The sequence below is a fragment of the Phoxinus phoxinus genome (genome assembly GCF_949152265.1).
Source record: "Phoxinus phoxinus genome assembly, chromosome: 17".
Lineage (NCBI taxonomy): Eukaryota > Metazoa > Chordata > Actinopteri > Cypriniformes > Leuciscidae > Phoxinus > Phoxinus phoxinus.
Genome location: NC_136892.1, coordinates 22,660,171 through 22,673,056, shown reverse-complemented (window position 1 = coordinate 22,673,056; position 12,886 = coordinate 22,660,171). Strand labels below are relative to the sequence as shown.

Genomic DNA, 12,886 nt, shown 5'->3' with positions numbered 1-12,886 from the left:
ATTTGTATAAAATAGCAGGTAATAATAATAATAAATACTTAATACATTAAAATATATATTAAAAAACTTTTTTTAAATTGAGAATTAAGATTGTACTCTCATATCAATAAGTGTGCACTATCTTAAAGGATAATGTTAATAGAAAATGTTAACTTTTAACTTGACATTTTTAAAACCATTAAACTTTTCTTGGAAATGGTATAAAAAAAAACATTCTAAACCATGGCAGCAACATAACCAACACATTTCTAAAACCTTGGCTCAGGTGTTGTAGATTTTTATAATTAGATCACTCTGTTTATTTTTAACTGCACTGTCCCCTCAAAATCATATGAGATCAAATGACACTCAGCATTGCACAAGCAAATGCACAAGGATAAACTAACATCAGGACACTTTTGCAATAAAAGCATTCATTTGGTTTCCCTATATCTTTCGTTAGCCACATGCATAAACCCCTGAGTGGATTTAAATAATGATTGCCCCTTATCTGGTGGTGTCCCACTCTAATCTGTGTGGTTCGGGCCCTGCTGTGTCATCGCTCCGCTCTTGGCGTGACGTGCCAGCTGTCTATCTGCGTCTTCTCCTCATCTCCAAACCCATAAAACTCCCTGAACAGTCCCTTTATTTGAGACGCGCCTGTAGCACTGTTTGAAATTTGGACTGAAGTCTCATAAGACACAAGCCGTTCATGTTCAGGTCTTTGTGCATGACTGCATATGCAAGCACTTGTAAATATACTCTTATGCTCAAACACATGATTTCCATATGCTGTAAAAAGAAAAGCTTTAAAATAAATATTATTTTTTTGCATCTGTAGCAAGATGAGAGACTCAACCAAACATGTTTTAAAGTAAATATGTTTCTCCGCACGATTCGTTTTCTGTTTGTTTTCTGTTTTTTGTTTTTTTTTATACATTCTTTAAAAACCTTTGTAGTGCTGTTTAGGAGCTTCTCTTGCTTTCGTGAACATAAAATGGGTGATGCTGAAAATCCACAAAAAAAGTAGCATATTAAGTTCATTTTTGAAAATAACAAAGATAATGTTTTGCTAAAGCTGTGTTTTTTGCCATTATGTCATGCTCTGCTACACAATCAGTCAGTTTAAAAGCTCAAGTCTTTACTTTCTAATGTGTTCATTTTCATTTATGATAGTCCTTTCTGTGATAAGGTCTCTGCTCGCGCTCACACCGTCGACTGCTGCTTTGCCTCAGGCAAGCGCAGTCAGAGTGATTTGCATATCTGCTCATTTGTTAAGCAAATCTCTCTCCTTCTATCTTTTTTTTCTTCATCCCTCCCTGTTTTCTCCCTTACGCTCTACCACTCTGCTTTTGTAATCTTGAAAGATGTTGTGACCTTTTGTGAATGTTTCTGTGCTTATATATACATATGATGAATTTATGTCTGGAGTATAAGTGTCATATTTTGTGCTGATGCACTGGTTCAGTGTGGACGTGTTAACATTGTTTATACGAGCGGACTGATGTACACTATAGGTCAAATTTCTCTTTTTGCCTGCAGGCTTTAACAGCTTTTGGCAGCGGACCTATTGAAGTGTTTTTTTTTTTTTATGATGTCGGCCAGTCCAAAATATCTTAAGGCACATCTCTTTATTGTTCCTGACAATTAATTCTGAATCAACTGTTTTTACAAACACAAAACAGCTGCAAAAGCTGAGTGAATTTAACATATGGTGGTGGGTATGATTCGTTGGAATATATTAAAAGATTAAAATCAAACTTTGTACATGCTTAACTGAATTTGTTTCTCATTATCTCATGATCGATGAGGTTTGTGTGTAAATGCCTGAAATCAGTATTGTAGACAAATATAATTTGTGATAACATGAATTTCTTCACAAAACTAAAAAGTAGCCTTTTTTATGTAGCGGACAATCTTTTGTAGACTGATTTTCTCCACTGTATACTGTTTTAAAAAACTTTTTTTTCTTGCCTTTTTTCTCTATCACATATTTTAGTAATCATCATTATATCAATTGAAACTTTAAAAACTGAAAAGTCATCCTGTGAAAACTGTTTTGAAATTGGACATCGTGTTCCCAACCGTTTAGCGGGCTCAATTTTTGAGATGTCAAATTCAAATTCGGAATGCAACTTGGTTAGGCTTTGATTTTCTAGCGATTTTAGAATTAATCCAAATTATTTAGCAAAATAAAAATATTATATAAAATAAAAAAAGTTTAGTTTGGTAGATTTGCTTTAAACTTTTATAACGTTCACTTTCATTTGTTGATGTGCTTTTTTGAAACTCTGCGGAGTGTCTTCATGAATTACAACCATTTAAATTGAGTTCTACACACAACACTCGACAGTCAACACAGGTTAAGAAGTCTGTTGAGTTCCGTGAGTCCCTGGATCTGTCAGAGCGGTTACTGAATCAACATCTGATTGAATCTCTTACTGAACGATCATTAGTGTCCGTACGTTAGGCACTTGAGGGTTTTTCATATGACAATGTGCAGTTAAAGATATAGACCTAGGGAAGTGTTTTGACCTTATGTAGCCCCGCCCCTTTTCAGCGCTGCGCTCGTTGTGATCATAGACAGTATATAGGTTGTGATCTGTCTTCCGGTTTGTATTTCCACAACACGAAGGTAAGATCTTACGGATTAATGGATGAATCGCTCGTTTTAAAATCTGCCCGGTCTAATGACATTTGTTATGACATCCGCTTCAAACATCACAATGCTCATGATAACTTTCATCAACTCTACGTTAAAGGGATAGTTCACCTAAAAAAATTAAATTCTGTCATCATTTACTCACTCTCATGTTGTTCCAAACCTGTATGAATTACTTTCTTCTGTTGAACACAAAAGAAGATATTTTAAAGAATGTTGGTAATCGAAAAGTTGATGGTAGCCATGGACTAGGAATAAAAAATTATATGGAAGTCAATATCAACTGTCTGGTTACCAACATTCTTTAAAATATCTTCTTTTGGGTTCAACATAACAAATAAACTCATACAGGTTTGGAACAACATAAGGGTGAGTAAATGGCGACACATTTTTGGGTGATTTATCCCTTTAAGTAAATCCACTTCAGAAATATACAAAGCGACTGCACAAACGGAAGTTCGAACACAATTCTAAAGATGGCTGTGCTCATTTTTCCTGGTGATCAAGGTCTATATACGTTCAAAAATTTAGGGCCAGTGAGATTTTGAAGGAAATTCAGCAAGAATACACTAAATTGATCAAAAGTGATAGTAAAGACATTTCTGTAATGTTACAAACGATTTATTTTCCAAATCTGTTCTTGTGAATAATTCTTGAGCACCAAAACAGCATATTAGAATGGTTTCTGGAGGATCATGTGACACTGAAGACTGAATGATGCTGAAAATTCAGCTTTGCCATCACAGCAATAAATGACATATAAAAAAGTTATTTTAAATGGATGATGATGATTATATAAAAATGTAGGAACTAAATCCAGTCTTGGTAAGACTAAGAAACTTTTAACATTATATTATAAGAAACATTATATATATACATTTTCTATCTATCTGTCTGTCTGTCTGTCTGTCTGTCCCAGACAACACAGTCCTCATTGAAAGAATAGGTGTGTCCAAACATTTGACGAAAAGTGTACAGTATGTTGTTATTTAAGGTGTAAGCTACGTGGCGTTATACCAAAACCTGTTTAATGTTCAGAATCAGAAATTGCTGTTAGTGCACTGTTGCGTAAACGGTGGACAAACAGTTTTCTGATTTACAAAATCATGCAAAATCAACACACACACCAAAAAGAGGAAGTGGAACTCAGGTGTGTGCTAGCCCCTTCATTTCCCCTTTTCTCCATTCAAGGCTACACCCCACCCTCTCGTCTTGGTCCTAAAATCCTGTTTGCTCATACATTGTCTGTCATCCAAATCTGACACCGATTGGCTCCCTGAGCAAGATTGTGATTTGCTATTGGATTTACTGTTTGTTCCAGGATGTGGCTGTAACTGTCCTCTGACTCAGACCCCGTTGCTGAGGTAATGAAAATAATCATTTGCATAGGCACCACAGATTTGTTTACCAACTGTACTAGAGAGGCACTATTTCCACCCTGATGCGGACACTGATTTCTGTTCCTAATTTTTTAGACAGGCGAGCAGGTGTGCAGAGCGCAGATGGGGAACAGGTCAGCAGTGGAAGTGATGAGATTTCTGATCAACTTTCTTCAGCTTTTTTCTCAATAAGTTCCTCTTTCCTAAATGACGGCACATACTGTACCTGTCCTGTTTTTCTTTTGTGATCAGGTGACACCCACAGTTTAGCATTCTGAGAGAACCACAGAGATGTGTAATGTGTGATTCACGTTGCAGTACGGTGTAAGTGGATTGCGTTTTCCTAACTGTCTCTCGTTTGAGAGGGGAGGTGTGCGTAAAGCTGTGTCAGTATAGGAATTTGTTTGGCAAAGCAGCTTGAACTCCACTGATGGGGAGTGACCTGAGAAGAGACGTCAGCAAAATCTCTGAGTTTTTGTAGTCTAAATGTTTGCACAACTAAGACTAAGAAGTCCCAGTTGGTCAAAGTTTAATCACAGCAATCATCCCATTCATAAATATAAATGTCTTTGTTTCGCTGCACTGCCTTTTCTTTCCAAGCTCTGGCCCACAAGGACCGTTCGTTCAGACACATGAAGTTTACAAACCTGCCAGGCAGGAGATTTGCATGTAGAGTTCCAGGTACCTATTTGAATGAAGCTTTATCTCCAGTCACACCAGAGATTTCACACAGCCTCCGGCAGTGTGCAGAACCATCGGCAGGGCCAACGGAACTGTGTATCCGGATCCTCGACAGGGCGGAGACACGAGAAGACAAACACTGCAAAGCCTTGTTTGCTGACTCTTCTCATTTTTCACTGTAGCAGGACTGATTTCTTACACATTTACAGTACGTGCACCCATCCCCCTTCTTCATCTCACAACTAGATTTAAAAATCCACTGTTGTCAATGATTGATCAAGCACTCTACATCTGATTTTAAACAATAGTATTTATTTACGGCAGTACTATTTTTGTGACAAGAGTTTGTATAAATAACATGACAAAAAAAAAAGTTCAACCTAAACACTAACATACAATCTTACTACTTTTTATACTAAAAGAAAAGAAAATAAAAGACATGTGTTTGGACTCCTTCATGGTGGCAGTACCTGGCATGTGGATATCATTTAATAGTTCAAATGGACATTTAAATCATTCGATGGACTTTCTGCTCGTTAGATTACAGTTCTGACGTGTCATTGGATAAAATAAAGAAAGTCCTTATGAAATCAATTGAAAGGTCTTAATGAAAATGTTGTCGTCATTTACTCGGCCTCGTGTTGTCCCAGACCTGCATGAGTTTCTTTCTTTACAAAAGAAGAGATTTTAAAGAATGTTGGTAACAAGACGGCCATCTTGTTTTTTTTTTTTTCCTACTATGGAAGTCAATGTCTGATTACCAACATTTTTTTAAATATCTTCTTTTGTGTTCAACAGAAGAAAGATACTCATCCAGGTTTGGAACAACATGAGGGTGAGCAAGTCATTTTAGCTTAAGTCATTTTGTCATTTTTATTATTCTTAAATGTAGTTCATTTTTTGAGTGAACTATTAACATGAGTCTTTTTTTTTTTTTCAAGCAACAGCCATTGGTGGTCTTCATTTCCTCCCCGCTGTCCGCCACGCCACGTGCAACCTCCGTTATTTAAGGCTGTGCTGGCTCTCGTGGTGTCTGCGAAGATCTACCTTCCTCTGGAAGCCTTTGGAACAGATCTCGCAGCCGAACGGCTTGAATCCGGTGTGTTTGCGACTGTGTGTGATGAGGTTGGAGCTCTGGCTGAAGGCCTTGCCACACACCTGGCATTTGTGAGGTTTCTCACCTGCAAACAAACAGAATAATGTTTAATAAAATCCCATTTTAACTGGTATAAAACACTGGAAAAAATCTTTGCTTTTAAAAACAGCTTGAAGCATGGATTTGCGTGCCACCCAGATTTGTTCTGTTTTTTTAACACAGGAGTGGCTGTCTGCTACACGCAAAGGTAACTTCCCGAGAGTCATCAGGAAAGCAGGAAGACCAGCTATGCAAATCAGGACAGCATTTGTTTAATCTCCTTTTCTTGATTTATCTGTAGCTGTGGCGCTCTTGGAAACACACCCTAGAAAGCAAGCCAACTTCAGCATCTGACGTGAATATCTGTTCAGCATATTCAGTTTTAATGATTTACATGGAAGGAGTGTGTAGATAACATGCATTTCCAAATAATACGGGAAGAGTTTTTGGGAAACTGTTATTGAGGGGGCATTAAACCGCATGTGCTTTTTATCACAGATCTCATTTCAACCACGACACAACAAACACGCAGTCACACACTGTGGCGTCTCACCTGTGTGGATGTAGGTGTGTTTCTTCATATCGGATTTCTGGTGGAATCTCTTTCCGCAGTACTGGCAGGGGTACGGCCGCGTGTCCGAGTGGATCAGCAGGTGAGTGGACAGCGTCGAGGAGCGTTTGAAGGTCTTTCCACACATCTTGCACTCAAAACTTCTTTCCTTTAAATGCAAAAACAAAAAAATTAATTATTTCATAGCCATTATCCAAATGCCAGCTGATGTCCAATGGGACTAACGGGATCAGCATGTTTTGTTCTTACCTGAGAGTGGACGTTCATGTGTTGCTCTAAGCTAACTGCGTGGCCAAAGCTTTTTCTGCAGATGCTGCATCCGAAGGGACGTGTGCCACTGTGAGAACGTCTGACGTGAACCTCTAGTCCATGAGGGGTGGAAAACACCTGGAGAAGAGGACAGAAACCACAAATGATATTGAGATATATATATATATACATACATACATACATACATACACACACACATATATAGAGAGAGAATTATAATTTTCAATAAACAATAATATTGTTATAATATATCCTATATTATCCTATATATCCTACTAATCCTATAATTTACATTTTTAAAATCTAATTTTAATATTTGTTTATTTTTATTTATAAAATTATTAATATATACATATATATATATGTATATATATATATATATATAGGCTATATATATCATGTATTTGAAATAAACAATATTTTAATGTTATCATTGATTTATTGATATATGTACAGTGAGTACATACATACAACCCTCCCCCGTGTGCGTGTGTGTGCGTGTGTGTGTGTGTGTGTGTGTGTGTGTATGTGTGTGATTAATCACATCTAACATTAGTTATGGTTTACATAACATATGTGCATATATATATATATATATATAATTTTAATTGTATTTTTATAATAATGTACACACACAAAACCTTTTTGTTAGATGCGATTAATAGCGATTCCTCGATTTGACAGCACTTATATATATATATATATATATATATACTATAATTATAAATTATAATGCCTGTTATTTTTATTATTTTTATTTAGATATAATAATTTAAAATATAGATGTAAAATGATTTTAATATAGATATGGTGTGTATTATAATTTATTTAGAAATAAAAAATAAATAAAACAACAGTTAAAATCTTTGATCTCAACTCAATTATCAACATCAACAAAATGTATTGAAAATTTTATTATTTTAAAATAATAATATAATTTTTAAAGAATCATAAAAAAATACTAAAATAATAATATACATACAAAACAAACAAACAATAACTAAACAAATAATGATCTTACCTTATCACAGGTAATGCAGTGGTAGGTGTTAGACGTAGGTGAGTAGTGTGTGCTGCAATCCAGGGGTTGTGGAGTCTCCGAGCTCTGCTTCAGATGAGCTCCGTACAGGCTGCTGGCGTGCTGCAGGAGCGATGGCGGGAAGCCCATCTGCCTGAAGTCATATGTAGTGGGAACATGATCCCAGGCATAAGAGCTCTTGTAGTAGGATGGAAACTCTGCCAACTGAGGCTCTGCTGGAGGTACAGTGAAATCATTAAGATGTTGATTGTTATTCTCTAAATCTGCCCTAGAGATGTCACATGATACTTAACAATATGTTTTTTTTTGTGCCTTACACACGCAGTGCACCGCCACACTCACCAGATAAGTAAAACGGCCGCCTGGTTGTGACGGACAGCTCAGGTAGAGATGGTACTGGGCAGTCGGGCTCTCGCTCACACTTGATGAAGTCGTACGGGTCTCTGTGGGAAGGTCGAGTGAGGGAATCTACCTGGGGCCGCTCTGGGGAATTACGTTCCTTTGGTTCCAAAGGGACCAGCGCTGGGACTAAGAAATCAAAATGATCGTAAAATGCATGTGTTACAAGGTTGCAGGTTTTAACAACACCAAAGTGAAATTTAGTACAATATTAAACCAAGTTGTATCTGATGCTATATATATATTAGGCTACATATATATCATAGATTTTATATCAGAACTAACTATACTTTTCAAGGCTTTTTTGCAATAATCACTGGGATGCATGGCGTCAGTTCGTTTTTCTTCAAACGCGAGCTAAAATGTAACGCCACTTGGTTTTATATTTTGTTTTCTAATGCAATGAGATTATTATGCAAAAGCGTTCATATATTTTTAATACTCGCTGACCTATCCAAATATTATTCATCCAGCCATCCAAATATTTCACTCAGGCATCTCCTCTCTAAAGGCACTTTAAATAAGAGTATTAGAGGTGTGTGTGTGTACATAGAAAACCTATGGTAGCATGAGACAGATCTGAGATTGTTCCTAACACTGCATTTTCTCCAAATGAACCCTAAAAAACAGTTATAATCCAGTGACAGTACTGCTCTCTTGTTTGAATAGGCCTAGTTTGCATATTCGTAACATCCACCCTAACCGCTAGACAGTTTACAAACTTCCATGGAATACAGCCTATTGAGCTATACCTCCATAAAGAGCACAAATGAGGCCCAAAATGCTGTCTTAAGTAAGCAGCTGTCAAGGTTTTGAGACACAGCCCTAGAATCATATAACAGTCAGCCTGAGGCGGAAGCATCAGCAAACATCAATCTGACAGGTGCTCGGCACATCCGCTCGCCACTCACTGAATCATTTATTTCCCCCAAATAAGAGAATTAAGAGATTTGCAATTATGAAGAATGAATATAAAACCTCCAAAAACAAACAACATTTTAATTATATATTGTTCGTCTCATGAACATCCTATGTCAGATGCACACGGGGTAACTTTAAAGTCTAGTTAAAATAAAATAAAATAAAACATACTGAGCATTTCAGTATAAATTCAGTATTTCTGAAATATAATAATGTAATTTACTTGTTTTGGGTGCTGGGTCCGGGACTTTCTGTTCACTTTGCTCCGTGTCGATGGGTCGGTGCACATTGTAGGACTTTTTACTTTTCACCAAAAACGATCGTGGCATGATTCTGTAAAAATGAGATTTGTTAACTGTGATACTTCCATTTTCATATTTGTATGATAACATGTCCATAACTATTACAAAACTTATAAGAAAACTGTAAAATTATCCATCTAAAAACAAATGAAACATTTGGCTACCCTGTATGATGACAAAGTCATTTCATAAAAAATAAAAAAACAACAACCTGCTCAAAGCTCTTGTAATATAATTTTCCTTTCTGTGTCTAAAAAAAGTGTGACAATGTATACAGTTATTATAAGCTACAAAACTTGGTGTTGATGTTTTGAAAGTTTCAGTTGAACTTTGTTCTGGTTTGAGACCATTTTATAACATATGTTATATTAAATATAGGCTACCAAATTATTGTTGAATAATAAATAAGAATTATTTAAATCTAAATATGTATATAAATATATTTTAATAATAATATACTTGAGTTTTGAAAAAAAAAATCATTTTAAAACTTTTAAATAACTTATTTTAATTGCAAATGTATCATAAACATGAAAACAGCTTACCTGAAATGGTGTAGATCCTGAAAAAAATATATTTAAGGTCCTTTGATGGGTTTCACAAACTTCGTGATGAAAAGTGCTGGGAAATCCGTTGTGATGTTTAGAAACTTAAGCACTGCATCTCTGTGAGTTGGTTGCGTTGAGTTTTTTTTCAACTCCCCTCCCTGATTTTCAATCCGATAATTCTGCGGTGGAATCTGACTGAGCTTTCAACCAATTACAGCCAGAGCAGGTGCGACATTTGACTACAAAACGCAAACACATCCTGGTTTACACTATTTGGCATAATGGTCAACTATAGTTAATATACTTGAACAAATAGCCTATTAGTTATCATTTGAAATTGATAGTTAGAATATTTGTTTACATTTTAGGCCGATATATTATTTTATTAGGGGTAGGCTAGCCTACTTATTTTATTAGACCGCATACTGCCATATGGAGCGTAAAACGGTAAATTGGTTAACAGAGCAATGCATTAGTGATATTTAGCTAAACATTTTCTCAAATCATCTAGGATACTGCCAATTTATATAATAATTTATCACCACTATTATTGGTCATCTGTTGACTTGACTCCTGTAAAACATCTTGCGGGCTTAAACATAAGACCATTAAACCAGCAACAAACTTTGCTTAAACGTACCCCTCACCAAATACACACCAAACCTGTAATGTTGGTACCTCAGAATGTTTGCTTACTTTTATTTGCACAGTTGTGTTTTGGTTGCAGCCTTTAGGCGTTTTATCTTTGATTATTAAAAGTACAACTAGGCTAATAATTCATTGTTTGTTAAACTAAGCGCTGGACGACTCTTAATTGTTTATTTATTGAGTGTCTATAATCTTGGTGCGTTTTGTCCATTTCATAATTTTCATTTAAAGATGTCCCGGGATCAGTTTTTATAATGCCTTGTGCGCGCGCATTGATGTATTTCGAATGTATTTCGATTAATGTATTTACATGCCCCCGTGTGGATTTGGTGGTGAACTGCAGCTCATTTTCAGGTGACTTCATAATATAACTAAATTATTTCTTATAGGGGCGCTTTAGAGTGTGTGTTGCAGTTTTCATGTTTCTTTTTTCTTTAACTTGCTTTACTTCACCTTGTATAAAAAATATTGAACGTTTGCTGAGAGCTCAAACATGCATTAAAGTAGGTTAAATTACAAAGGATATCTATTTTGACTGGCTAGTTCACTCAGAATCACAAATTCTAATGTCACAAGGACTTGTTAATATATTTTGGCTGTTGTAGTCTGTCGTAAAGGAGTCATTCTCATGAAGAGTCATTACCATTAAGAGTCATTATTTCTCAATCGTACGCCATCTAGCAGAGTGGCGCAGCGGAAGCGTGCTGGGCCCATAACCCAGAGGTCGATGGATCGAAACCATCCTCTGCTAAAGTATTCTTTTTGTTTTTTATTTGTTTTATTGTGTAGCGATTTAAAGATAACAGCTTGTAATCTCAAGGGTGCAAATACATCCAGGGTTATTATAGAAAACTAAAACCATAAAAACATTTTCGTTATTTTAAATAAAATAAACGTAAACTTAAATAAAGTATGAAATATATAAAAGGTATTTTATTTCGGCCAGTTGCAAACATTTTTCATTTAATTTGCATTTAGTTTTACTGAAATAAAAAGTAATTAAACTAAGTCTAGGCCAATATACATCACACACACACACACACACACACACACACACACACACACACACACACACACACACACAAAACTAATAAAAAGGACAAAACACACAACAACATTAAAAATCTAAATATAAAAATCGAAATACTCCAAAATATGAATAAAAACTAGAGCCTAATAATCAGTGATAGCCTAAATAACAATGTAGCTAGGAATTACACAAAAGGGGACATATAAACAGTAAAATGCATATTAGCCATAGTACTATCAGAGATGATGAACAAAAAGGACATGCATAGCCTATAGGGAAACACTATCAATGGAAGATGATTCAGGCAATTTGTAGCATTTTGAGGGAAGACATCTTTGATGTAATTTAATAGAGGTCTGTGACCGTGATTAACCACTAGAGGGACATCTCCACTAAAAAACAGTCTCATCCAGAAAATTTTAAACCATTACTTGCATCAATTGGCCAACTCCGTATACGTTATTTTTCACTTCTTATATTCATGCTCTTTTTGATACGCAGAGACAGAGACGAGTGTACGAAATTAAACATTATTGTAAGATGAGATAACTATGAAGACTAATGGATGGATAAGGCTGAGAAAGATCAATACAGTACCACAATAATTTCTGTGATCTCACCCTCATGTGATTACAAAACCCTGTACAAAACCTTCTTCATTGGAATATAAATATGGATGTTTGACAGAATCAATGACAGTCTCAGCAGTCTCAGTCACAATTCACTTCAGTTGAATGGGGGGAAATGTAGGCTACTAATGAAAGTAAATGATGGCTGAGGCTTGTCTTTCTGCTTTTCATCTTCTTTTGTGTTTAATGGGAGAAAGTCATACCACGGGTTTCCAATAACATGAGGTGATGAATAACCTACATGATGTATGTCAACTGTTTTTTTTTTTAAATCGATTTATGATTATCGGCCTATATCTGGAAGCTATTTTGACTTAATTTTTCCCTTACATTTTTTCGATGCATAGGAAAAATACTTTTTAAATGTAATTTGTGTATTATCCTTTAGATTTTAAGCTAGCTACACTGTAAAAAAAATTGTTGGTTTAACTTAAAAAAACAAGTTACCTTGTTACCTTAAAATTTTGAGTTCGTTGTAATAAAAAATTTGAGTTAATACAATGAAGAAGAATGGTTTAATAAACAGAAACTCAAAATATCATGTTATCCTCACACATTAGTTATCGAAGTTGATTTGACAAAAGATAAAAAGTTGTGATAACAAATCATGAAAATATTTTTTTACAGTGTACATTGTTTATCTCACCCTCATTCATTCATTCATTCATTCATTCATTCATTCATTCATTCATT

General features: G+C 35.4%; 1 protein-coding gene and 1 long non-coding RNA gene across 3 annotated transcripts; one reads left to right on the top strand and one right to left on the bottom strand.

Annotated features, from left to right (window-relative positions):
* The first annotated feature begins 2,591 nt into the window (after positions 1–2,591).
* On the top strand, positions 2,592–5,729 carry LOC306985189. The gene is made up of 5 exons (XR_013794760.1): positions 2,592–2,614; positions 3,963–4,005; positions 4,117–4,154; positions 4,273–4,909; positions 5,643–5,729. It is a non-coding gene; the product is annotated as an uncharacterized lncRNA (long non-coding RNA).
* Positions 4,990–10,556, bottom strand: gfi1b (growth factor independent 1B transcription repressor). 2 transcript variants are annotated; one of them, XM_079587147.1, is made up of 8 exons: positions 10,527–10,556; positions 9,884–10,125; positions 9,260–9,369; positions 8,059–8,244; positions 7,699–7,931; positions 6,657–6,794; positions 6,390–6,555; positions 4,990–5,882 (listed from the first exon to the last, which is right to left on the bottom strand). In XM_079587147.1, the coding sequence occupies exons 3-8, from the start codon at positions 9,363–9,365 to the stop codon at positions 5,704–5,706; spliced, it is 1,008 nt and encodes a 335-aa protein (XP_079443273.1). In that variant the 5' UTR covers positions 9,366–9,369; positions 9,884–10,125; positions 10,527–10,556; the 3' UTR covers positions 4,990–5,703. The 2 variants fall into 2 exon arrangements, with proteins under 2 accessions (XP_079443273.1, XP_079443274.1); XM_079587148.1 differs by having other exon boundaries at positions 7,699–7,928.
* Positions 10,557–12,886: the final 2,330 nt, after the last annotated feature.